The 26,140-nt window shown below is 42.0% G+C and overlaps 2 protein-coding genes across 3 annotated transcripts in view; both read left to right on the top strand.

Moving 5' to 3' along the window:
• TLK1 (tousled like kinase 1) overlaps nt 1-26,140 on the top strand; it is an 87,534-nt gene that overhangs the window by 9,010 nt on the left and 52,384 nt on the right. The gene's annotated exons all lie outside the window — the stretch shown is intronic.
• LOC120316322 lies at nt 11,563-24,773 on the top strand. Of its 2 annotated transcripts, none has more exons than XM_039361767.1 (2): nt 11,563-11,670; nt 13,247-24,773. In XM_039361767.1, exon 2 carries the CDS (start codon nt 22,533-22,535, stop codon nt 23,493-23,495), a length of 963 nt encoding a protein of 320 aa, XP_039217701.1. In that variant the 5' UTR covers nt 11,563-11,670; nt 13,247-22,532; the 3' UTR covers nt 23,496-24,773. The 2 variants fall into 2 exon arrangements, with proteins under 2 accessions (XP_039217701.1, XP_039217702.1); XM_039361768.1 differs by lacking the exon at nt 11,563-11,670 and having other exon boundaries at nt 12,897-15,904; nt 16,392-24,773.

Here is a 26,140-nt window from a genome sequence, read left to right as displayed (position 1 = left end):
ATTAACACATCAGATTTTTGTGAAAATAATTTATATGACTAATTCATAATGTGACTTATTTTTTACTTAGTAGGTTGTTGAAACACCCAGTCATTGGGTAGCTCACTAGGTAGATCTAAAATGCAACCATATTAATGCTTTGGGAAAATACAAAATATGTGTTTTTCCTATTGTGACTGTGACATATTAAGCAAAAAGCCAAGTTAATAATTATGCACTATCATCTATCATTGTGTCCACCACACTATCTTAAGTTTACTTTGATGAGAATCTGAAAACAAGGTTATTAATGTTAATAAATTTTGTTGTTGACAACTATTCATAGTAGGTTAAAAGCTGGAGTTTTTGACTTTTGATTTCTCAAAGCTACTTCTTGCCCTGTATTTCCAGTCTGGTTTGGAGGCTAGAAGCTGGCCATATATTGTAGTACTAGAACCACAGATTGTGTTCACAGATACAAGGCAAAATGGTATAACTATAGGGTCCTTTTGAATGACTAGGATGTGGTATCTGAATTGTATCCTGTAACCAAAGGTCACACAATAAGCTATGCTATGTTTTAGTTAGCCTTAACATGGCATATGAACCTCAACTACAGGTTAGATTGTGATTAACATACTCTTTCTTAACCATAGAGCATAACCTTATTGTATGTTGTTTATTCTGGTGTGTCATCTAAATCTAGTAATAGTAATTTGTGGTTAAGCAATCACTAATCCACTGGGAAATCCACATAGATTGCATGAGTATCTGAAGTCTTTGCTGCTCCCACTTTATTTTCATTCCCTATGGACATGCAAGGGTTTTGTTTTACAAACAAAGGGGTTGGAGGGAAGAACAAATCTTTCCTTATCCAAATTGTCCTGGAGGTGGCTTCAGCCAACCAAGCCATCACAGGCTACATTAGTTGATTTTTGAAAAGAAAGATATTTGCAAAAAAAGAGTGCAGGCAAATAACAGTTTTTTGTATTTTGGATTACTGATCAGAAAGGAGTGGGAGATTAGTGAAATGTGGTAAGCTGTGGTTTGTTTTGGGATCTGGTATATATTTATTGGGTGAAAGGTTTAACAATTGTTATTGTTAAGCTATAACTGTGACATTGAAAAATGTATAACATTAAAATGCAGCAGAATTTTTTTTAAGAATCTTTTTATCTTGAATTTAAACTTTGACATTTTTGTGTTGTGATTACTAGATACATTTCTTTATTAAACTTTATATTGCAGTAGTCACCTCACATTTCATGTATGGCGTCACAGGAATTCCTTTAATTTGTTATCAGGAATTGGCAAAATCTATTTAAGCAAGATGTTGGTTGAATCACATGGTGCACTACACTGAAATATAGCTTGGTTAGTTTTGGCTTAGAGTCTTGGTTAACCCAACCATTTTGATTTATAAATAATATTTAATGGTTTAGTATGTTGTGTGATCTCAGTCCACTGTTATTTAGCTTGAAAACCCAAGTTATACAGCATGTGAATCTACTTGCATGATCACTTTTATGGAAAAATCTTGCTATATCTTGGGCATATGGTTTTCTCTTAAAAATATTAAAAACTATCTCAATTCTATAAACTGTTCTTCAGGTTGTATTTTTGTAAACAAGCACTTATCTGTTCAGATTGCCTGTCAAATAAAGATTATAGAATATAGCAGGATAACTACGGTAGTGTCTTCGCTTATACTTAAATCTAAATCAAATTCACTGATGTGATGCTGCATAATTTGAATTTTGAACAAATATAATGACATTGGAACTCAGAATGGGCTCACAAAACAATTTTGGCTAATTGTTGTATACAGAGTTTGAATCTACAGAATAGCATATTTTAATATTTTTTTTCTTAATGAAAAACGAGAGCATAGTCATTTACATTTAAAATACATCCGGTGTATTTCTTTTCAAAGAAATATGCACTTTATTTTACTCAATGTACTTTCCATTGCTACAATTCTTACACTTGATAGATCCAGATTTTAGTACTATGATAGCCTCCCCAGACAAGGGACTTGGCAATAATTCATAGACCTCCCGATTTAACTTGCCTGAACTAGGCTCTTGGATTGGGACTCATTTGAAGACTTTCAGACATAGCTTGGTTGGATAATTAGCTTTGTCGCAAACAAGCATAAAACCAAACTAAACAATTGATTGCCTATTTCCTGTATGAATAAGTGCCTTATGCTTCTGTATTCATATACAGAAGGTCAAACTAGTTTTTTTCTTCCCATTCTTATTACAACTTAATGGACTTTTGTTATGCACCTGAAGCTCATGAAACTGAGCAGCTGGAGGTAGAATGATGCCAGCCTTGATCTGAGGACCACTGGCTCCCTGCTTTTCTCTCCCAACATTGGTAGGCATGAACAAACCATAGGTTGTTTAAATTCTTGATTATTGCCCTCTTAAACTTGGTTCCAAGTGAAGAAGATTTGCTAGATTGGTTGATGATCTTTGCTTAGCTAAAAGAACACAGTTGGAACTATTATATTTTTAGTTTCAATGGTTGCCATGCATGGAGAGAAAATATGCAGATCTTTTCATTCTTCATGGATATAATATAATGTGCTGGACTTTTTTGGTCCTGGGAGAATTAAGTACCCCAAAATGCTGTAGAATTAGTTCATAAGGATAATAGTCATTAATATTAAACATTAAGTGGGATTCATTACAAATTTTACTTACAAGAAACCATTTTTAATGAGTTTAGAAAAAAAAACAAGAATTTAGCACAAATAAATTACAGCCTATATTACCTTCTGTATTATATTATCTCTCTCCCCCTCCACCTCTTGGATCACTGCAGACTACCAATGGTCCTTAATTGCAAATTGAAATTATTAATATAATTAGGCCATGTTCTCCAGCACTGGAGATGGATAATCCACGCAGTGGGTTGAGACTGTATTCCTGGCCAATCAGATCAGTCAGCCAAAGTTGCCACGCCCCGTCTTGGACCATGATCCTTTAGTCTTGACTGATCTAGCCATGCAGAGACATCTACAACTTTTGGCTCCTGGGCAGGTATAGTTCCTTTCCATTAGGGGGGATTTTTTCTAGTAGCTGAAATTGCTTAGTTTAAAAGTTAATTAGAGATAATTTAATTCAATTTAATTGACCACTCAAAAAATTTCCTTGCTAAATTGTAAAACTCAGGAAGTCAGATTCCTACAGGGGAAACCACCCCCACTTAAAAAGGGGAAATCCCTAACTCCCCTCCCTAACCAACCCCAGCCACCTTCCAGCAGCCGGCAGCCGCCTTAAACAAACGGGGAGGCTCGGGCAACCCCTCGCGTTTAAAACAAACAAACAAAAAAAAAAAGACAGAAAGGCAAGCAGTTAGTGAGGGAAGCGTAGGACAAAGGGGACGCATGCTGGGAGGGAGATTGATTAAGGGAAACAGCTGGCGTGCGAAGGAGCAGTCTTTTCACTCCAGGCTGCTCAGGATTTTTTAAACGAGGCGCCATTGTCTGCACAGCTGGAAGCACGCGCAGCTCTTTGTTACAACCGCACGTGGCATAGGCAGCCTTGTTAACACATGCGCAGTAGTTTCCTGGCAGCGGCGGCCATATTTTTTGTCCAAACAGGGGAGTTAAAGTTCCTTAAGAAAGCTAGGTTCAGCCGCTGGAGTGAATTAATAGGCAAGCAGTACTGGGGTACTAAAGCATCTATTATTCATTCAGAGACATTCAAATCAGACACATAGCTACTGGTTCCAGGACTTGGTGTCTTCTACCTAAAGTAAATAAGAACCTTTCATAACTAACTGTGTTTAGTTGCCTTTGGCTCCTTCCAGACTTCGGGTCCCCCATTAGTGGCCCGTACGCCTCTGGATTTAGTGGTGGGTTCCAGGCATCCCCAGTCGCGTGCCTGTCCTTACCCACCATAGTCAAGCCGGGTTCCAGGCATTCCCATTAGCGTGCCTGTTCTTATCCGTGCACAGTGACTAACTCTGACAATTTGGCAGAGTCTGCTCCTGAGTTCCAGACGCCCCCAGTAGTGCGCCTGTCCTTACTCAAAGTTGGAGCTCTCCTACTACCTGGGTCCCCCCTATCGCGGCCCAGCGTTAGTGGAGAATGGAGGAAGCAATCATTCCCTCCACTGGAGCCCCGCCTTCATCCTCTGGAGCACCTGCTTCAGAGGATTCGGAATCCTCTGCAGCCCCTAGAAAGGCTGCAAGGAAGTCATCAAAGAAGGCTGACAAACAGGCAATCAGAAGACACCAAGCCCTAGAAAAAGAGTTCGACAGAGCCCAGAAAAGGGCCAGAATTGAAAATAGGCAGAATGGGGGAATAGGTCCTGATCTACCGCTGGGTCTCCCTTCATCCCCACGGGCCATTTGGTCATTAGGGAGCTCATCACAGTCCCAAACAGAGGGTGGGATAGGCGAATTCTCATCGCTCTCCCGATCCCCCTCCCCACGGAGGTTACAGGAAACCCCGAGGACCATGCTAACCACAGCACCTGCAGGGTCGCAGGCAATGGTCACTCCTCCTGCATTGACGGGGGATCTGCTAGCTACCCTAATAGCACAGGCAGTGGACCGTGCATTTGAGGCCAGGGCTCAAACTTCAAAAGCCAAGTCTCTAGGACTTAGAACGAGGCATCGGGAGGAAACGGAGGACCATCAGGACCTCTCCTCCGTCTCAGACTCGTCGGTCTCGGAGGAAGCTTACCTGGACCAGCCAGGTACGTCACAAGGGATTCAAATGTCTGAGGAGGAGGAGGACACCTCACCTCAAGGGCCGTCCTTCAGCGGCCTGTTTAACCCTTCTCTTTTTGTTACTATTCTGCGCAAGGCTGAGGCCACAGCCCATCTGGGGCATGGGACACCAGCGGAGCCTGTCACAGTTGACACGGAGGCTGAGCCGACGTTCGCCGAAAAGGTAACCACTCAACACCGCATACCATGCCCGACCATGTTCCTAAACACAATAAGGAAACAGTGGGCAGCGCCAACCTCCCTACCGCTTCCTAGCAATGCGGAGAGGAAGCTATTTAACGTAGCAAGGGAGCTAGAGGGAACATTGGAGGTGCCGGTGGTGGACGAACCCATAGGTCCCCTGATATCGGACACGGCCATATCAGGAGATTTTGCTGAGGCTCTTAAAGCCGAGGACCGAAAGAGTGAGTCCAACTACAGGAGAACGCACCAGGCAATAGCTTGGGCTACCAGGGCGTCTACCTCCGCGTCCTTTTTCACCAGAGCCACACTTTGTTGGCTCCGTGAGCTACAGGGCCGGGTTCCCATGGAAGATATACGCACTCATCAGGAACTCAGCAAAATGGTAGCGGCCACGGAATATGCGTCGGACGCAACACTTTTAGCGACCAAGTTTTCAGCCAAGGCAATGGCGGCAAACAACACGAGCAGGCGCATCCTCTGGCTAAAGAACTGGCAGGCGGATACCAAATCCAAGTGGAAATTGGCTTCGGCTCCGTACCAAGGGGCAAAGCTGTTTGGTGAGGCACTAACGCCATACCTGACAGAGAACAAGGACAAGCGCAAGGTCCTTAAACACATGCTTAAAAGGCAGGACAAGAGACCCGGCTCCTGGGGAAGGAAACAATCCTTTCGTACGGAAGCCAGGGTCAACTACTTTCAAAATTCCCAACCCTTCCAAGCTAGACAGGATAGGGAAAGACAGGGGGACAGACAGAACACAAGACATAGGCAAACACAGGGAAGACGGCCCTTTCGGGGGAACAACCGCCCCTTCCGCCGTACCAGATGACTCCCGCCCAGACCTTCCCATAGGGGGCAGACTAGCAGGGTTTGCTCCCCAGTGGGAAGAGACCACCACGGACGTATGGGTCAGGAACACCATACGTCATGGTCTATCTCTAGAATTTCTCTCAAAGCCCCCGAACCGCTTCCGCCCGTGCCCCTGTCCCACAAACCCAACAAAGAGAAGGCTCATGAACGAGGCCGTTCAGCACCTTCTAAACATACGGGCCGTAGAGCCGGTGCCTATGAACCAGAGAGACCAGGGGTTTTATTCTATCCTCTTCGTGGTCCCAAAACCCTCGGGGGGTTGGAGAGCCGTTTTGGATTTGAAAAGGCTAAATTTCTACATAAAATACCGCAAATTCAAAATGCAGACACTACGCTCCATCCTTGGAAGCGTAAGGAAAGGGGATTTTCTGGCATCGATCAACCTCACGGAGGCATACTTGCACATCCCTATCTCTCTGGCTCACCGCCGCTTTCTACGGTTTGCCTACAGGGGGCACCATTTTCAATACAGGGCACTTCCATTCGGCCTGTCATCAGCGCCCAGAGTGTTCACCAAGATTCTGGCGGTTCTGGCAGCACAACTAAGAAACGTACCAGTCAGAGTCCAGTGCTACCTGGACGATATTCTAATCCAGTCATCGTCCGCCCAGCAGTCTCGGGCGGACCTAAAGTTAGTGATAAAAATGCTGCAGGACCACGGCTTCTCGGTGAACTTTCCAAAGAGCCATCTAACCCCAACTACGAGAATACTCCACCTGGGAGCGGTCATAGACACAAAGGAATGCAAGGTGTACCTATCACAGGAACGCCTCAGCAGCATAAAGAAAGCCGTAAAACAGGTAAGCCGCGGTCAGTCAGTGACGCTGGTCTGCCTTTCCCAGCTGCTAGGGAAGATGATATCGACCATAGCAATAGTTCCTTGGGCAAGGCTGCACTCAAGAGAACTGCAATGGTTCATGCTCCCGTTTCAGAGACAACAAATCAGTGCATCCCGGAAGAGGGTAGGCATACCTCTGAGAGTACGACACTCCCTCAGGTGGTGGCTATCTCCAGCTCTCCTCAGGGGGTCCCCCTTCAGGGAACCAGACAGAGTAGTAGTCACAACAGATGCGAGCTTATTCGGCTGGGGAGGCCACTTGGGGACCAAGTGGACACAGGGCCGCTGGTCAGCGGTGGATCTCCGACACAACATAAACTGGCTCGAGCTGCGGGCTATTCACCTAGCGTTAAGGCATTTTCACAGCAGCATAAAAGGCAGGCACGTACTGGTCCTGACGGACAACGTGACAGCCAAGGCCCACATAAACCGTCAGGGGGGCACACACTCTCGCTCGCTCTCGGCCGAGGCCCTCCTACTGGGGGCCTGGGCGGAACAAAATCTGGCCTCCATAAAGGCCGACCACATATCGGGGGAGGCAAACATCCAAGCAGATCTGTTGAGCAGATCAACAATAGATCACTCGGAGTGGCAACTACACCCGAGGATCTTCAGGGAGGTCTGTCACCGCTTCGGGCTTCCCCAGGTGGACCTTTTTGCCTCTCCTTCCAATGCCCACCTAACTCGCTTCTTCTCCCGATTCCCATCCAAGGGAGCAGAGCAGACGGACGCGTTACGGAGCCCATGGCCAAGGGGGCTCCTGTACGCGTTTCCACCCTTACCTCTCCTTCCGGCGGTAGTACGCAAGATTCTGCGGGAAAGGGCCGAGGTAATCCTTGTGGCCCCTTATTGGCCAAGGAGACCTTGGTTCGCAGACTTGAGGAGTCTCTCCCGCACGAATCCATGGCGGATTCCTCCGGAGAGGATCTCCCTCAAGCAGGGGGAGATCTCCCACCCAGAGCCACAATGGCTACAACTAGCCGTCTGGCTCTTGAACGGTCAATTTTAGCCAAGGGGGCTTGCTCACAGGGTGTAATTAGGGTCATACAGGCATCAAGGCGCCCCTCCACGAACCGTATCTACGAGGCCACGTGGAGAAGCTTCCAATCATGGTGCTCTAAACAGGAATTGTTACTCGAAGGGATCACAATTCCCAAGATCCTAGAATTTTTACTAGATGGCCTAGAGAGGGACCTCTCGCCAAACACACTGCGCAGGCAAATCGCCGCCCTCTCAACTATACTTTCTGCCAGCCCCGGTGAATCCTTGGGCAAGCATCCCTTAATACGATCCTTCCTCAAGGGGGCTGCAAACATCAGACCGCCAACCGTGCACAGGTATCCATCGTGGGAACTACCACGAGTACTACAAGCTCTTACCAGAGCGCCCTTCGAACCACTCAAAACATGTGACATTCGCTATCTGACCCATAAGGTAGCATTCTTGGTAGCCATCACGTCAGCTCGGCGGATATCCGAGTTAGCTTCTCTCTCAATGAGGAAGGACCTGTGCCATTTTCACAGGGACAAGGTAGTCCTAAGAATAGACCCTTCATTCATTCCAAAGGTCAACTCCCTTTTTCACAGATCACAGGAAATAGTCCTACCAGACTTCTGTCCAAACCCAGCTCATCCCCTGGAACAACAATGGCACACCTTGGACGTACGCAGGGCACTAAGACATTACATTTCACGCACAGCGGAATTCCGACGCTCGGAAGCGCTTTTCATATCCTTCCACCCTGCTACTAGGGGCCGGAAGGTCTCGTCCTCTACCATCGGTAGGTGGATTAGGGCATGCATCACGGGGGCATACCAGGCGGAGTCCTTGCAAGTCCCCAAGCATATCACAGCCCATTCCACAAGGAGTGCTGCCACCTCAGCAGCATGGGCCATGCAGGCTTCTATTGAAGAGGTATGCAGGGCAGCCACTTGGGCCTCGCCCTCTCCATTCATTCGTCATTACAAAATTGACAGGTACTCCTCTGCAGAGGCCTCCTTCGGTAGGAGGGTTCTCCAGCAGGTGCTAGACCAAAGTTGCACACGGGACCAGTCTATTCCCCAACCCAAGGGACAATAGGCTTTGGTATGTCCCACTGCGTGGATTATCCATCTCCAGTGCTGGAGAAGGGGCGTTGACTTACCTGAACGCCTTTTCTCAGCACGGAGATGGATAATCCACACCCACCCTTATAGACTAGAATAATAGGGTATATTTAGTGGAGCCAAAACGTCTTACTGTCAGTCAATGGCTGCGCTCGAGTCAAGACTAAAGGATCATGGTCCAAGACGGGGCGTGGCAACTTTGGCTGACTGATCTGATTGGCCAGGAATACAGTCTCAACCCACTGCGTGGATTATCCATCTCCGTGCTGAGAAAAGGCGTTCAGGTAAGTCAACGCCCCTTTTCTGATATTCTTAACGTTATGCCTTATAAAATATAGTCATTTTTCAAATTAATATATTTATAAGGATATTTTCCTATGACATTTTTTTTTAATTTTACCCAATAATTAGCAGTTCTTCATTCTTGAACCTCTTGATGACTTAGCTATGTTTATATGTGTGCAGAAATTTAATTTTATTCATTGGGGACTGTTTAGAAATAAATATGTATAAATCTACTGTTAGATTTCAGATTGATGATTTTTCTTAATATTTTTGCATAACTCTTCATATTATTGTAAGATATTAAAATCTCTTAATATCTCTATGCAACATTTATTTATGGTCCAAAACCAGATACAATAAAAGACCAGTATGGAACAAAATAACTATAAAAGGAAATTTTAAAATTGCAAGAAAATCCTAAAGCAATTTCCAGTTAACAATTAATAGCATGAATGAAGAACCAGATGGTTTCTAACATCTATAGCTGTTGCTAAAAATTTGGCAACCTTCTTAGAAGAAAGATAACAGCCTCCTGGTCACAATGGCAACTAGAAATGTTGATTGATTGATTGATTGCCATTTGGGTGTACCATGGACCTTTTAATAGCATTTGTGAGACAGGCTCTACCTCTGAATCTGAACAGAAACAAGTTGGCTTTTAATTGGGATGTTTATATGTCTGCCCACAGTTGCGCCAATTAGGGCCAAGTAAATAATTTCCTGTGTGGACACATAAGATGTTACAGAAACATCTTAGAGCACGGGTGTCAAACTCCCCATGTCACATGACGTGTCACGATGTGCATTGCCGGCAATGGGATGGGCGCGGTTTCGGTATGATGAAACCGGCCCGCCGACCAGCAGTTTGACACCCCTGATCTAGAGATAAACCATGGAAGAGGAGCTATTGTGCTTTAAAAGGGATGGGAGCCTTTGGCTCTGTCATTTTGGATGTCTGTTTCATGTGAAATGAATATTTTTAAGCTGCCGTAAGTTTTGCAGTACAATTGATACTTGAACCGCATAACCAAAAATCTTAGATTATTGGTACAAACCAATATTTATATCTTGATTGTAGAAACTAATGGATTGTAAATATCTACATTTAAATCAGTATTTTTCCTTTATGTTTGTAATTGTCCTATTTGAATTAATCCATGTTTGCAGTATATCAGATTTTATTACTTTCAGTATATCTAATCTATTGAATTTTGTTATATTTGAAATGCTATAATGGTTCCATTTTCCAGCATATTCTTATTAGTCAATGAGTTAAACCTTACTAATCTTTGTTAAACTTTTTAATCCATTATTTGCTTGCATCACAAATCCAGAATCTATAAGTTCCTGCTTGTTGAGCATCCCTACAAAAGAAGAACCAGTCTTTATTTGTTCCAGGATTGATACACTGGTTCTACTTATAATCCATTGTACTGATAATGATTATAATAATCTCCAAATTCATAATTTAAAGGTGTTTATCTTCTTTCCCTCTTTCTCAGTGTTCAGTTTTAACAATGGAAAGGCCATTGCTGCTTGCTGCTGCTGCTGCTTGTAATAGACATATTTATCCTTCATGACAGATATAAACTTGTGGCTATGTTTCTGTTAGATTGTAACTTTCAGCATGATTTGGGGATAACAGGAGCTGTGATCCAAAACTTTTATAGGGTCCCAGATACTGATATAGAATAGTAGAGAACTCATAGACCAAAAAGAAAAAGCATGTCAGATTTATAGGGAGCAATTGAGGACAAGTAGTTAGAATGGTTAGGAAAAATTCTCATCTGAAATATTTAATCTTGATTCATATAATACTGTAAGCCAAACAACTATATTTTGATTTAACATGTAATAACCTCAATAATAACTGTATAATTGTGGATTATACAGTAAATCAGGATTAAATATCTAATGACTTAATATTTAGGCCTGTGATTTCTATATATTTGATAATGATCATGTTTTCTATTTTAACATATGTACACATTTTTAAGAAAATGGAAAGTGGTGCATTATGCAATATGGCTAATAGTGTTATCAGATTAAAACAAATGATGACATGACCAACTACTGTTCTGTCCTGGAGCAAGACACTAATGTGAAAAGTATTGAATTGGAATTAATCCTTATATCTGACTTTATGGAGTTTAGTCTTAAATTCTGAGTAATGACCCAACATAAAGTTACTATCCTCCTCTAAAGTTGCAGTTACACTGCTGATCCTGTTACGTCTGTTTGTCACCCTGTGGCTCTAATCAAAGAAAGATTATATTCTAAGATAGACATTTCACTCATCTAATGCAATTGTGCTATAGTCTAAAAAAGTATGCCATAATAAGAGTTTTATTACAATTAACTTTTCAGTTAGTGGCACGGTTTGTATTACCGTTTCTTGAATTGTTTAATAGACCTAGTTCTGACTACTGAATATTTGGTGTATCCTGAAAGAGCAAAAAGATATGAATGTCATAAAAGAGCATTGTGATGTCAGCACATTAAACTCTTATTACCCAATGCAAATTTCAGTGAAGGGAATTTATCTTTGTGATAGTTGGCTACAGGTGTGCTATTTTAGTACACAATGTAAACTTTATGGTGGTTTGCATGATTTTCAGAACAATAGAACAATATGCATGGTGAATGCCATCAGATGCTGAGGTTAGTGTATAGCATTTTTGAAGTTTTTTATGTTGCTTACTTAAATTCTTAAAGTCAGCATTTTATTGTGTGCCCCTAGATCATCTGAAATTATATTTAACAATCTGATGGCTTTAAGTACTGCTGTACTATAGAATATGTTTACAGAATCAGTAAAAATATAGGCTTGTCTTGAGGAACTTATAATTTAAAATTCAACATTGGAAAGCAACAGGAAGAAGACCATGGGAATCAGTGTAGTAGGATAAAGCTGTACATCAGAATTGTGTACATGCAGAATGTTTAAATTGAATTCTGCCTGTAGGAATAGAAATGTTTCAATATCAGATAGTTTCTGCAGGATGCTTCCCTAGAATGCTGCTTTCTTCTTTTTTTAGGTTAAGATTAGGCTTTTGCAATCCATATTTAAAATGGCTATATGGAGGGTCATTTGGAAACGTGAGAAGCTGTAGCTAGTGCTAATCTTAATATTTCAGCAAATCATGATTGAGTGAAAACCAAAAGCTAAGGAAGTGTCCACTAGGACACTTTAGAGCACCATTTCGTGGATCAAAGTTGGGTCTCAGCTGAATCATATTAAGGTGCCAGAATTTGCTTTTTCTTGATGGCTCGCATAAACTTTATAGTGGTGTTTTGGAGATTTGACATCTTAGTGCCCTTTTTTATTATAAACATGTTAGCAACTTTGCTTCTTGATAAGCAGTTGAAACATTAAAAAAGAATACCTTAGTGTAATTTTCACCGTTTTTTTTTTTGTTTAATTAAATTTTGGAAGTGGATGATGAAATCACTAGAACAAGAAGAAAATTGCAGTTGGGCATCCAAAATATATGTATCGCATATTATTTATCTTCTACTTGATTTTGTTTCCTTTCATTTGAATCCTGCTAGGAATAGTAATTGGTTTCATCTTTGTATAAAATATTGTATAATATGTATTTGTTTGTTGCCTTTATCATTTTTACAGATAACTCTCTTGCTTTGTACCCTGGTACCTTAAACACTAGACCAAACTGGCTCTCCAAATAATAACCGAAATAATAACATTCCAACAAAAAAAACCCCAGCAAAAATGCCCCAGCCTCTAAGGCAGGGGTAGGGAACCTTGGCTCTTTTATGACTTGTGGACTTCAATACCCAGAATTCCTGAACCAGCCATGCTGACTCAGGAATTCTGGGAGTTGAAGTCCACAAGTCATAAAAGAGTCAAGGCTTCCTACCCCTGCTCTAAGGAAACTAACTGATGAGTCTTTTGTATGAGTTATTGCCATGGACTGTTTTGCCTAACAAGAACATAAAAGTAATTTTCTTAATTGTTAAATATGTTTCCAATTTTAGTTTAAAGCTATCTTTCCTTTAAGAAAATATTGGGAAACTGAGGGTAGTAATAAGGTTTTGAAGGAATCAAAGTATCTACTTTGAGGTGAACAAAATAATTCACTATATAGCAGTTATGTTAACTTGGAATTAATTATCATGCATTGACCAGTACTTAAATATAATTGGCTCTTAAAATTGTTTTTACATTTAATAGGTTTTGATCTCTAAATCTATATTTTACAAATTTGCCCAACAGCTGAAATGGATGATTTTCTTAGGGAATTCCAATACTTGGAATAAGTACATTTTTCATTGGGTGAAAGGACCTTTTCAGTGAGTATGCCCAGTCATACATATCTTACGTTCATGAATGCAATTCAGAAATCGTTTTTGTCTTCATCAGTATGAAATATTTGACTTATTTTATGCAAATTATACAGAAAAGGTAAAACTTGTTCAACGCCAAGAAGTAAAAACTGAAGAATTTTTTCTACTGATCATTTTGGCTTATTAAATAGTAATCATGTTTAAAATGCGAAGAAATTGGCAGTAAAAGTTTATTGTAACTTTCAGATTGAAAGATTGTCAAGGACGCACAAACAAATGGAATGACAGAATTCTTCGCCAAAATCATGGTCGGCTCTCAACACTAGGAATTCTAATTGAGAGAAAGGCATTTACATTAAGAGGCAATAGATCTGTATTTGAACAGGTCTTTTATTTGAGGTGTGATTACCATATCAAAACTTAATGTCATGCCATACTTGTGTTTGGTAGTCTTTGGTTATAAAATAGTCAAAGCAAGATAATTGCTTATCAGTATAGAATTTAAACATATATACAGGTAGTCCTCAACGTACAACCTCAATGGAGCCCAGAATTTCTGTTGCTAAGTGAGAGTTAAGTGAATTTTGCCCCAATTTACGACCTTCCCACATTTGTTAAGTGAAACACTGCAGTTGTTAAGTTAGTAACACAGTTGTTACGTGAATCTGGCTATCCCATTAACTTCGCTTGTTAGAAGGTTGTCAGAAGGTTGCAAAAGGTGATCACACGACCCTGAGACTCTGCAACTGCCACAAGAAGCCAATACTAGATTGCAGCTCTTTGTCTGACACACAGTCAAGAAAAGTTATAATACAATTAGCAGTTATCTTTGAGATATGTAACATTCCTAACCATTGCTACCCTGTGTTACAATTATTTCCTTTGGAAATATGTATTTCAAAGATCAAAGAACATAAATATTAATCGGCGGCTTCTCCTATGAGACACAGTATGTGAAATATATTGCTCCAGCTCCATGTTTTCAAAAGCTGGGAAGTAATGAGTGTTTTTGCAGATTGTGGTAAACTTGCTGTAGTCAAGCTTTTTATTGGCTTGCCCAGAATTCCAGATAAAAATTTTACAACTTGGAGAAACAATAGTGATTTGGTTTCACCATGTTATCTGTGTAGCTCTAAGAAGACAGCAAATCCAAACTAGTTATTTTCTTTGTCACAGCCCTCTTGTTATGGTTATAGACAACAGCATATTCACATGCAAATGTTTGCTTGGAAAAATTACCTGTCCCAGTAGAGATGTCTGTGGGTGAAAGGTACTTATCATAGAATGGATAAGTGGAAGAAACAGTATTTCATTGCCGTCTGGAATTGTTGTCCAGCCAGTGTAAACAATCTTTGGCATTCTAAAGTAATTGAAATTACTCCATAACTAATTAGGATACCTTTCCATTATAGAATAAATTTGGGAGTTAAGTAAAGAGAACCTAGAGTCTGAACAGAATAAAATTTTAACTCTGAATGCTTCTTATATATGAGAGAATGTGTTCTATTTTGGGGACAATTGGTCTTATGGTCTTATTTGATCTGAATGGCATGCAATTACATTGCTATCAAAATATTTACAACCTTTTTTTTTGTTTTAGAAACGAGATCATAAAACAAAGGCCAAGATTTTGAGGAATCAATTTTTGTTTGATTTTTAGGAAGAACATTATAGTTAATGTTCTATTGAAGTAAGTAAACTTGGTAGATGATTCTCTGATTTAGATAATATTTATTAAAGTTAAATTACAGTATGCAGTATACTGTGATGAATATTTTGAAGCTTGCTTTGACCTGGATCTTTGAAAAACATTTTTGAGATTTGGCTAGATGAACAATAGTAACAATACATAGGAATTACTATATCTATGCAGTACTAAAACTATCAGGTCCATAATCTTAAACCGGGAGAAGCGGTGCATCATAGGCCAAAACTTTCTCAACAAAGGTACCTCAAATAGGCTGACGTATAGAACATCGGGATTCATTCTTCCTGAGGGAATGAAATGTGGGAAAGTTGTGGCTTCAGTGCTCTTAGGCTGCTGCAATAACATGAACATTTTAAATTTTCTGTGATGTTTCCCAGCCACTCAAAAATTTTCTTTTTTCCTCCCGTGCCCAACAGTAGTTGCTTACCTGTCTTCTGGGAAGGGAAGGAGGAAGAGGGAGGGAGGGAATATCGTGCACCTTCCTATCCCACACTACCCCCCTGTCCCCTCCTTGATCTGTGTGATACCTCTTGAACACACACATGGACCTTTCCTGACCTGCATTACCCCTGTGTATTCTCCCTGACCTGCATGGCATCTTCAGTGCACCCCTGCATACCCTTTCTGATCTGTATGTCATCTCTCACACACCCTTGACCTGTGCTGCCTGCCCCCCTGTGTGCCCTCCCTGATGCAAGCTGCTCTCCCGTGTGCCATCCTTGGCTCTTACAAAACCTCTTACACACTCTTGGGTACCCCTAGGCAACCTTCCTGACATGTGCGGCCCATCTGTGCACCCCCCCAACTTTCTACAAAGAAATTCAATGGGGAAGTTGGAAGTTACTCCTGCTACTTTTTTGCCTGTCTTTGGTCATTTAGGTAAGGAAATATCTCTGAAATGATGATTCAGTGGGGCATGGGTTGTCTAGTATATTTTAATGTAAATTTTATATTACTGGTCATGCAGTATTGAGAAGAATATTGAATTAGCATTACACATAAATATAAATAAAATAAAAACATTAAAAAGCAGACATAACAATAGTAATAATTAGTTCTATTGCATCATGCACAAATTTCAGATAGATGTCAAGGTGAATGAAATTATTTTGGCATAGGTTTAGATTGTAGAAGAGTCAGTGTATACTTTATTTTTAAAGCGATGGTATTCCAGATCTATATAGGGAAAGGTTTTTTTCTGGTATCCTGACCTCAAGCTGTTTAGGACTTTTTATAACTATTTTGGTTTCTAAGGTTTGTACCAGTTTCTTCAGTGGCAGTGAACTAAAATCCTGTCCAGGAAAATTATTTATTTAGCCATTTTTCCCTTTAATTATCAGCTGATTCCCTTTGATTTCCTTCACAGCTGTTCATGAATATTAATAATCCCATAACAAAATAACATATAGTAATTTTTACAAAGTGAGAAAACACTGTTTAAGAAAAAACAGCAATATGAAGGAAAATTTACATAAGAGAACTTCTGGACCTTCATCTAAATCAAGGTAATTCTTACTGTAAGCTAATTGAACAAAGACCAGTTTTCAATAAGGGATATATATTTGTGGTTTTCAGAAAGAGAAGCATCCTATGCTCTGCATGGAATCCTAGTTGGATATCAGTAAACTGTTTAGTCCGTGCCCTGGTACTGATTTAGACTTCAAAGGCTCCCTGTCTCCCTTTAGGAGAGCTTAGTTTTAAAGCTGTACATCAGAGATAAACTTTTTGAATGGGATACCTGTAGAGATGCTGATACAATTTCAAAATTTTTGTCTTGATACCTTTATAAGAAAAACAGAAGCCTCTCCTAGTGTTGTTGGGTCACCATCTCCAGCATTTCTTTGAAGAAGGATTTTTCTTTACTTTCAGACCATCTGCCACCACACACTTTGAAGGGAGATTTTGTAAACATTTCATTGGAACTGCCTCTGCCTGATGGGGTCAGCCCTGTGGAGGACATCATTCTACTGCCCTATCTATGATGAAAAGGGAAATATCAATGATAAACAAACAAGGGCTCAATGTTAGATGACTATCTCTTACAAATGCTACTCCAGCTGTTAGGAGTCAAATTGTAACCTTTGCCATGCTTTCTTTTAGACATAGAAAGAAATTGAAAAGCTCGCATTGTTACTATTTATTCTATCTTAATTTTCTTATATGCTTTTTTCTTGGTTTCCTCCTTATCTCTTATTACTACTAATTTCTTCACAAATATGGTTTTATCATGATTAGGTTAGGTTACTATAACTCAGATTGTGTAAGGGTTTTCTTAAAAGCTTATCTAGGAGCTTTTCTTGGTTTAGAATATGAGGTAAGCTGTTAACTGTGTCCAGGAACATGACTATACATGTCCTCATAAAAGACTGATATTGGTTACTGTTTGTGATTTGCTCAGGTTCCAAATAACAAGAAAGACATGCAGAGTTATTTCTAAACAGTTTCCAAATTAAAGCAACTACATCATCATTAAAGATACACTCTGAGACTTCTATAGAAGAGCTACCTTAACTCTCTTTGTCCCAACCAAACTATCTAAACTTCGCTCTCTCTTGGTCCTCTGGAATACAGTCAATCCTTCCTGGGAATCCAGAGTACATTCCACCACAGTTCTTATTTTACTTTATTTTTTTTTATTTTTGCTTGTCTTAAGAGAAAGATGGGATATAAACAATAAATCCATTTCTACTCAAAGTCATAAAAACAATAGAAAGGCTGTTAAAACATGGTATTTATACATAAAATTAGGAAAAACGGTTATATGAAAACTACATAACATTTTAAATATGTATTCTGTTTGGAGGAAGGGCAAATATAAATTAGCTTCTACCAGTATAAAGCTAGCAACTCAGAATTTAAAATGTCTGCACTGATTCTTTATAATATTTAATCCTTCCTTACCTTGGAATATCCGGTTGCGCACAGGGGAACTCACTTTTAAATACTGTTTGGTATTTGAAATGAAGCACTATACTTTGTTTCAGGAAAGAATACAATATACTCTTTGGTATTCCAAGAATGGAATTACATTTCTTTTTTTGTAAGTTAATGCAGCAGTAATTATTTACAGTCTGTACAATAATTGTTTCACTTCTTTCATGCCTGACATAACCAGCTGTGAAGAAGAGTGCAAGGAACCAAATCTTAAAGGTCATTGATTGAACCTAGGTCAATGTTTAGCTTTGAGAAACATGGAAGATATCCTTTTCCTTAGTGAAAACATTAGTAGCTTTCTTTTCTTCACTTCCAACAGCTGTAGTCTTAGGACATAATCATCTCATCTGTATCTTGAGATGGAGCACCTTAGGGCTTATTTAGCTGTTCTTATGAAAAAAGTATTTTTCTGAATAATGAACATTGGAATATTTCATATTGCAAATTATATGAAAGCAGAAACCATGGATTTATGCTCAAGCTGTTCTGGGACAAAATTATACAACTGCACAAACATATGATTCGGTCTCTATGGCTAGGAAACATTCCAAGATAATACAGTAAGCTTTCAAATTCTGTTTCTGTCTGCATTATCTGGTTATGAATCAGATTTCAGAAAATTTTAATATGTATATATCAATAACATGCATTTAGAAAATATTACAATGAAAATAGGTTGAAGTCTGGACATACTTAATTCAATATAATTCTTGTTTTAAATCAGCTAGTTGCAAAGAAGCTTGCTAAGATTTTCTGAGTTCTTAGAATGTAAGAACAGAAATTGTCAACAACTTTGAAAAAGTTGCAGTGATAATCTTTGGTGAACGAGAACACAATTTTTCCAGACCAATTACTACCAAGAAGACCCTGCCAATTATTTGTATAGTTAAAATAAAAATCACTGTGACCTTTAAATCTTGTTCTCTACCTGAACTAATTAAATGCTTACCATACTTGAAAATTGTGTATGAAAGCTGGCAAAGGCTTTAAGCATTTTATCCATGTTGTGAAAATATACATATCCTATTGTTTTCTTTGTATCAACTTGTATTTTTGTATCCATTTTATATATTTGATATGGTCAAATGACTTAATAAAAAATTTAAAAATTTAGAAAATATAGTGACATTAGAATTTGATAAACTTTAGCTCAGAATTGGAATAAACCAATGAATTATTTATTAAACTTATTCATTAAATTTGTATGCTGTCCAGCAACTCTTAGGCCCCAAGTAAAATTGAATAAATAGAACGAAGCTTTATATTATTAAATATGTAATTTGCATAAAAATAAATAGGTTTATGTGTATACATTATCATTGAGAATGTTAGAAATCTTCATATCTCTTCATTTTTGTGGAGAAAACTTCTGTGGAATTTCTCCTGTAAACAATGATAATTACAATAAATCTGCATGCTGATAAACTTATCTGAAGATCACACTATTTAAGAGACAGGACCTGGTGGGCATCTTCTCTGTTAGATTTGAAGCAATGTGCAGAAACCTCCAGAGGAACAGACCTGCAAGTAGCCAGGTTCATGTCATGTAGGTCTTTCAGACTAATAACCAGAATCTTGAACTCTACCCAGAAATATGCTGTGAGCTCACACTGTAATAGTGTTATATGGACAAACTTCAAAGCCTCCAAGATTGTGCAAGACCACATTCTGCGCTAGTTGAAGCTTCTGAGTATTCTTCAAGGGCAACTCCCAGTGTTAAATACCAGGTCATCAAAGAGGTATCAAAGAGATCTAGAAGGGCAAGGCTGGATGCATCATATCTGCCTACAGGTCATCCATAAACATAACCAGTGTTGGCATTATAACCCTGTCTGAATCTTGTTTGGAAAAGATCAAGATCTGCTTCCTCCAGACCCTGGAAGCTATGCACTACAGGTAGTCCTCGACATAACAATGTATTTAGTGACTATTTGAAGTTACAACGACACTGAAAAAGTGACTTACAATCATTTTTCACATGACCATTGCAGCATCCCCATGGTCACATGATCAAAATTCAGATGCTTGGTAACTGACTCAAATTTATGAGGGTTGCAGAGTCAGTCATATTATCATGTTATCATGTTGCGACCTTCTTATAAAGTCGATGGGGAAGCCAGATTCATTTAACAATTAAGTTAGTGTTACTAACTTAACTTCTGCAATGATTCACTTAACAATCGTGGCAAGAAAAGTCGTAAAATGGGGCAAAATTCACTTAACAAATATTTCACTTAGCAACAGAAATTTTGGACTCAATTGTTGTCACTTATGTTCAGGTATGACAAATTCTTTAGGGGAAATGGTTCCAATCGCAGAAAAGAAGAATAATTTTTCTTTTTGTTACAAATGAGATTCTGTTCTACCTCTCAAGTTTTCAGCTCCTGGTTCATTGGAATTCACACCCACTCTTCCATCACTGCCAGTTCCCCACGGTGTACTCCATTTTGTCCTGGCCTCATCTCGCACCTGCACCTTCTTCTCTTACTCTCCCACACAAAAACAATCTCCTTTTTACATAACCCCATATTCAAGTTTTGAAGCTGTTCTCCAGCATAGGAGATGGAGAATCCACAAATGGGTTTGCTTTGTCTTCCTGCCCATTAGACTGTCAGTCAAACTTGCCACGCCTGTCCTGGACCAGGAGACACCCAGTCTTGACTTAGTCAGCCCAGACGGACATGACAAGCTTGGCTCCCAACTTAGCTGCAGGTTGTATAAAGACTACTCCATTTGTGGATTCTCCCTTGATCTCCACAGTCATCTCAGCAGCGCTGGGATCAGCGCTGCTTCAGCTTGACTGCTGGAGGCGAGGGCTTCTTCCCAGACCTCGGTAAGAGCGGAGACTTCCATTCTTCTACCCCCTCACACCGTTGCAACGCTGGGATCAGCGCTACAGCCGGGAACCCCCTCCCCAATGTCATCGCAGAGGCGTCAGTGGCGCAATGGGCCACCCAGTCAGGCCCAGAGGCCACTTGCACCCCCACAGCTGCCAGGCTCAGGATAGCTGAGCTTCCAGGAGCTCTTTCCACTGAACACCTTCAGGCCCTAACCTCACTGGCATTCGACCAGGCCTTTGCCGCCAGGTCTTATCATATGTCTAGACCCGAGTTGGTTGCATCCATGCCCCCATCATATCTTTTCCAGTCGGGAGCACCCGAGTACCATGGTTCTCCCTCACCACCCCGATCCTCTCATAGTAGGGCCTCATCTCCTGCAGAACACGACCAACCTGACATTCCATGGTCGAAGGAGGAAGACCCCACCCCCCACCATTTGGGGGTCTCTTTAACCCGGCCCTCTTCTTACCACTGCTTTGCAAGGCTAGCATTACCGCTAACATAGGTCCTGATTGGATTCCTCAGCCAGGTCCATCAACCAGTCCAGATCCAAATCCGGTGTTTTCTGAGCCTGTTGTGACTCAACACCATGTCCCCTGTCCCCTTCTATTCTTGAACGCTCTTTGGAAGCAATGGGCTTCACCTGGCACCTTATCTTCCCTGGGAGGAATGGACAGGAGACTGTTCAGCGCAGCACCAGACTTGGCTGACGCTCTTGAGGTGCCAATGGTGGATGAACCCTTGACCCCTCTCTTGTCTTCATCTACGGTGCTGGGGGATATGGCCGAGGCGTTGAAGGCTGAGGACAAGAGATGGGAATTGACCTTCCGCAGGACTCACCAGGCGGCAGCATGGGCGGTAAGAGCGGTCACTTGCGCATCTTTCTTTGCCAGGACCTCTCTCCTCTGGCTCCGTTAACTCCAAGCCAGCATCCCTCAGGAGAAGGTACGCACGCACCAAGAACTGAGCAAATTGGTTGCAGCATCAGAATATGCCTCTAATGCATCACTGATGCAGCCAGATTTTCTTCCAGGACCATGGACTCCAATGTCACAGCACGACGACTACTGTGGCTCAAGCATTGGCAGGCTGACGCCAAATCCAAGTGGTGTTTGGCTACAGTCCCTTATCAGGGTGGTCAGCTGTTTGGAGAGGCCCTAGCACCTTATTTGACTGAGAATAAGGATAAGCGGAAAGTGATGACCCACCTCAGCAGGTGGGCTGACAGGCGTTCTAATCCATACTCCCGCAGGCTGTCCTTTCGATCAGGACAGGTTCGGATTCCACACAGCCCCCCTGCTTCTTCACGGCCAGGCAGCAGTATGAGGCAAGCAGCCCTTTTGGGGGGGGGGTCACCCTTTTAGAAGGTCCAAGTGACTTTTGGAAAGCGCCTCCCATAGGTGGCAAACTAACACTTTTTGCCCACCAATGGGAAGTCACCACCATAGATTCCTGGGTCCTCCAAACCATCCGATGCGGTCCCTAGAATTTGTGTCCCACCCACCGGGGCACTTCATTTCTTGTCCGCAATCAAAGAACCCAATCAAAAAGGGCCTCATGCAAGAGGCCATTCGACATCTCTTGGAGATAAGAGCCATAGAACCGGTGCCGACTGGTCAACGGGAGGGGATTCTATTCCATTCTCTTTGTTGGTTTCCAAGACCTCGGGAGGATGGAGGGCGATTCTCGACCTCAAAGGTCTGAACTCACATATTGCATACAGGAAATTCAAGATGCAAACGCTCCAGTCCATCTTGTGCAGTGTAGACCTCATGGAAGCGTATCTCCACATCCCCATCCTCCCCGACCACCGGCGGTTTCTCAGGTTCTGTTATATGGGCCATCATTTCCAGTACAAAGGCCTGCCGTTCGGCCTTTTGTCAGCTCCAAGGGTGTTTACCAAAATCCTGGCAGTGCTTGCCGCACACTTGAGACTGGCACCGGTACGCATTCAATGCTATCTGGATGACATTCTCATCCAGTCGCCCTCCCTTTCGGCCACCCAGTTGGATCTGGCATTATCAAGACCACGGGTTCTCGGTGAATTTTCAAAAGAGCCAGACGGTTCCCTCGACCCGCCTCGTCCACCTAGGAGCGGTCATAGACACAGACCAATGCAAGGTCTACCTGTCTCAGGAACGTCAGGACAGCATCCGAGCCCTGGTCCGCAAGGTCCGCAGAGAGCGCGTGGTGGCACTGGCAATGCTTTCCCAGTTACTGGGAAAGATGATATCCTGCATCGCTATTGTGCCTTGGGCCAGACTGCACTCCAGGAACTCCAATGGTTCTTGCTCCCATTTCAAAGGTTAGGCACCAGCTCGTCCAACCAAAGGCTAAGGGTTTCTGCCCAGACCCTAAATTCCCTTCGATGGTGGTCCTCCTCAGCAGTAGCCAGAGGGTCATCCTTCAAAGAACCCATTCGGCTCACCCTTACAACAGACACCAGTCTGTTTGGCTGGGGAGCACACCTTCAGTCGCAGTTGGCTCAGGGCCAGTGGTCCCAGTTAGACCTGAGGCACAACATCAATTGGTTGGAGCTCAGAGCCATACACCTGGCTCTCCGCCACTTATGCAAAAGGGTTGCGAGGCAACACATGCTAGTCCTCACAGACAACATGGCAAAGGCCCACATGAACCGGCAAGGAGGTACCTGGTCCAGGTCCCTCATGGCCGAGGCCCAGTTGTTGGGCTCCTAGGCAGAGACCAACCTTTCTTCCGTCAGAGCCGAACACATCTCAGGGAACGCAAATCGATAGGTGGGCTTTTTAAGCAGGGCGATGTGGATCATTCTGAATGGCGCCTGCACCCAGACCTCTTCGCAGAGATATCGGAGAGGTTTGACCGACCGGTTCTAGACTTGTTCGCTTCTCCAGCAAACTCCCAACTCCCGAGATTCTTCTCCCAGTTCCCATCTCCGGGGGCGGAGAGAGCGGATGCTCTCCGGAGCCCATGGGGCCATGGGGCCTACTTTACACATTTCCTCCTCTCCTTCTGATCCCGGCAGCTACCCGCAAGATACTGCAAGAGCGGGCGAAGGTGATATTCGTGGCCCCACACTGGCCGCAGAGGCCGTGGTTTGCTGACCTCGTGAATCTCTCCAGTTCTCCGCCATGGAGGATTCCCTCAAGTCGCATCAAACTCAGCCAGGGAGTTCTGCAACATCCAGAACCCCAGTGGCTTCAGTTAACCGCCTGGCACGTGAACGCTGGATCCTGTCTCGGGAATCCTATTCACCAGGCATCATTTCCATGATTCAGGCCTCCTGCCGGCTGGCGACGAATCGCATCTATGATTCCACATGGAAGAATTTCTTCCATTGGTGCGAAAGACACCACCTGGCTATCTCGGATTTGACTATTCCAAGTATCTTGGACTATTTACTGGAGGGCCTCGATAGGGGCTTGGCACCTAATACCATACATAGACAGGTGGAGGCTCTATCCACTCTACTTACCTGTGACAACTCGGCACTGTTGGCTCAACATCCGTTGATACGCTCCTTTATTAAGGGCTCTACCAACACCAAGCCCCCCATGGTTCATAGGTATCCCTCTTGGGAGTTGCCGTGGGTTCTACAGGCCCTCACCAAGCCACCCTTTGAGCCTATCAGAACCTGTGCCCTGCGGTTCTTGTTCCTCACGGTCACCTTCCTAGTAACGGTCATATCAGCCAGGCGGATTTCTGAGCTGGCAGCGCTTTCTTTTAGGGATGACCTATGCATTTTTCATCGGGACTGGGTGGTCCTTCGTTTGGACCCTACCTTTAGGGTCTGCAATATAATAATTTAAGTCTGATTATGTGTTTTTCAAGTGAGTATTCTGGATTGTTCTATCCACCTGTTGGGGATTTTCTTTTTTGGCTATCTATAGTATTCTCAAGAGTCTTCTCCAGCACCAGCATTTAAAAGTATCAATATTCTTTCTATCCTGCTACTTCAGGGTCCACCCTTCTCATTAGGTGGCCCAAGTACTTGAGGTTCAACTTTAGGATCTGGCCTTCTAAAGAGCAGTCAGGGTTGATCTCCTCTAGGACTGACCGGTTTGATCGCCTTGCAGTCCAGGCAATAGAAGAATGGGACGACAGAGAATGAGGTGGCTGGATGGAGTCACTGAAACAGTAGACGTGAGCTTAAATGGACTCCAGAAGATGGTAGAGGACAGGAAGACCTGGAGGAACATTGTCCATGGGATCGCGATTGGTCGAACACGACTTTGCAACTAACAACAACTTCAGAGTCCATCTTTCGCTTTCATAGAATGTCATAGGGAAAAACATTCCCTGCATGATTGTGATCTTTGTAGGCATGGTATCTGAATATATTTTTCAAGGCCTATTTTGCTACTCTTCCAAGTGCTAGTTTGTGGCATGTTTCTTGACTGCTGATTCCTTCATTGTTGATAGCTTATTGTAAAAGGCAGAAACTACTCCTTCACTTTTGTTCATAGAATAGAAATAGGAATAGAATAGAATAGAATAGAATCTGGAAGGGACCTTGGAGGTCTTCCAGTCCAGCCCCCCGTTCAAGCAGGAGAACCTATACCATCTCAGACAGGTGACTGTCTAGCCTCTTAAAACCCTCCAGTGATGGAGTGCCCACAATTTCTGAAGGCATGCTATTCCACTGGTTAATTGCCTCACTGTTAGGAAGTTTATCCTTAATTTCCAGGTTGCTTCTCTCCTTGATCAGTTTCCAACCATTGTTTCTTGTCTTGCCTTCTGGTGCTTTGGAGACCCCCTCTTCTTTGTGGCAGCTCCTCAAATACTGGAATACTGCTATCATGTCATCCCTATTTCTTCTTTTCTTTAGACTAGCCAAAGCCAAGTCCTGCAGCCGTTTTTCATATGTTTTAGTCTTCAGCCCTTTGATCATCTTAGTTGCTCTTCTCTGAACTTTTTCCAAGATCTCAACATCTTTTTTGTAGTGACCAAAATTGGTTGCAGTATTCCAGGTGTGGTCTCACTAGGGTTTTATAAAACGGTACTAATACTTTGCATGATCTTGATTCTATGCCTTTGTTTATACAACCCAGGATTGTATTATCTTTTTGGGCTGTTGTTGCACACACATTGCTGGCTCATAGTGAAGAACTAGAACTAGAACTACAAAGTCCTTCTTACAGTTACTGTTTTTGAGCCAGGTCTCACTTAATCTGTACTTATATTTTTGATTTTTCCTGCCTAAATGTAAAACTTTGCTTTTCTCCACATTAAATCTCATTTTGTTCAGGAGGATTAATCCAAGAAAGAGTGTAATACTCATTGCTACAGTTTGTGCAGTAATGGTACAGTAAAACTATTAATGTTGCAAATCCTGACAGGAAAAACACTGCGTTGTGTATAT

This window comes from Crotalus tigris, unplaced genomic scaffold (assembly GCF_016545835.1).
Source record: "Crotalus tigris isolate CLP2741 ecotype Arizona unplaced genomic scaffold, ASM1654583v1 scf7180000019363.1367679, whole genome shotgun sequence".
NCBI classification, from domain to species: domain Eukaryota; kingdom Metazoa; phylum Chordata; class Lepidosauria; order Squamata; family Viperidae; genus Crotalus; species Crotalus tigris.
Note: the sequence above shows the minus strand (reverse complement) of the source record. Positions and strands in the feature narration are given on the sequence as shown.

Coding starts and splice junctions, on each gene's coding strand:
- LOC120316322 (XM_039361767.1), top strand. CDS start 22,533: ATGCAAACGCTCCAGTCCATCTTGTGCAGTGTAGACCTCATGGAAGCG.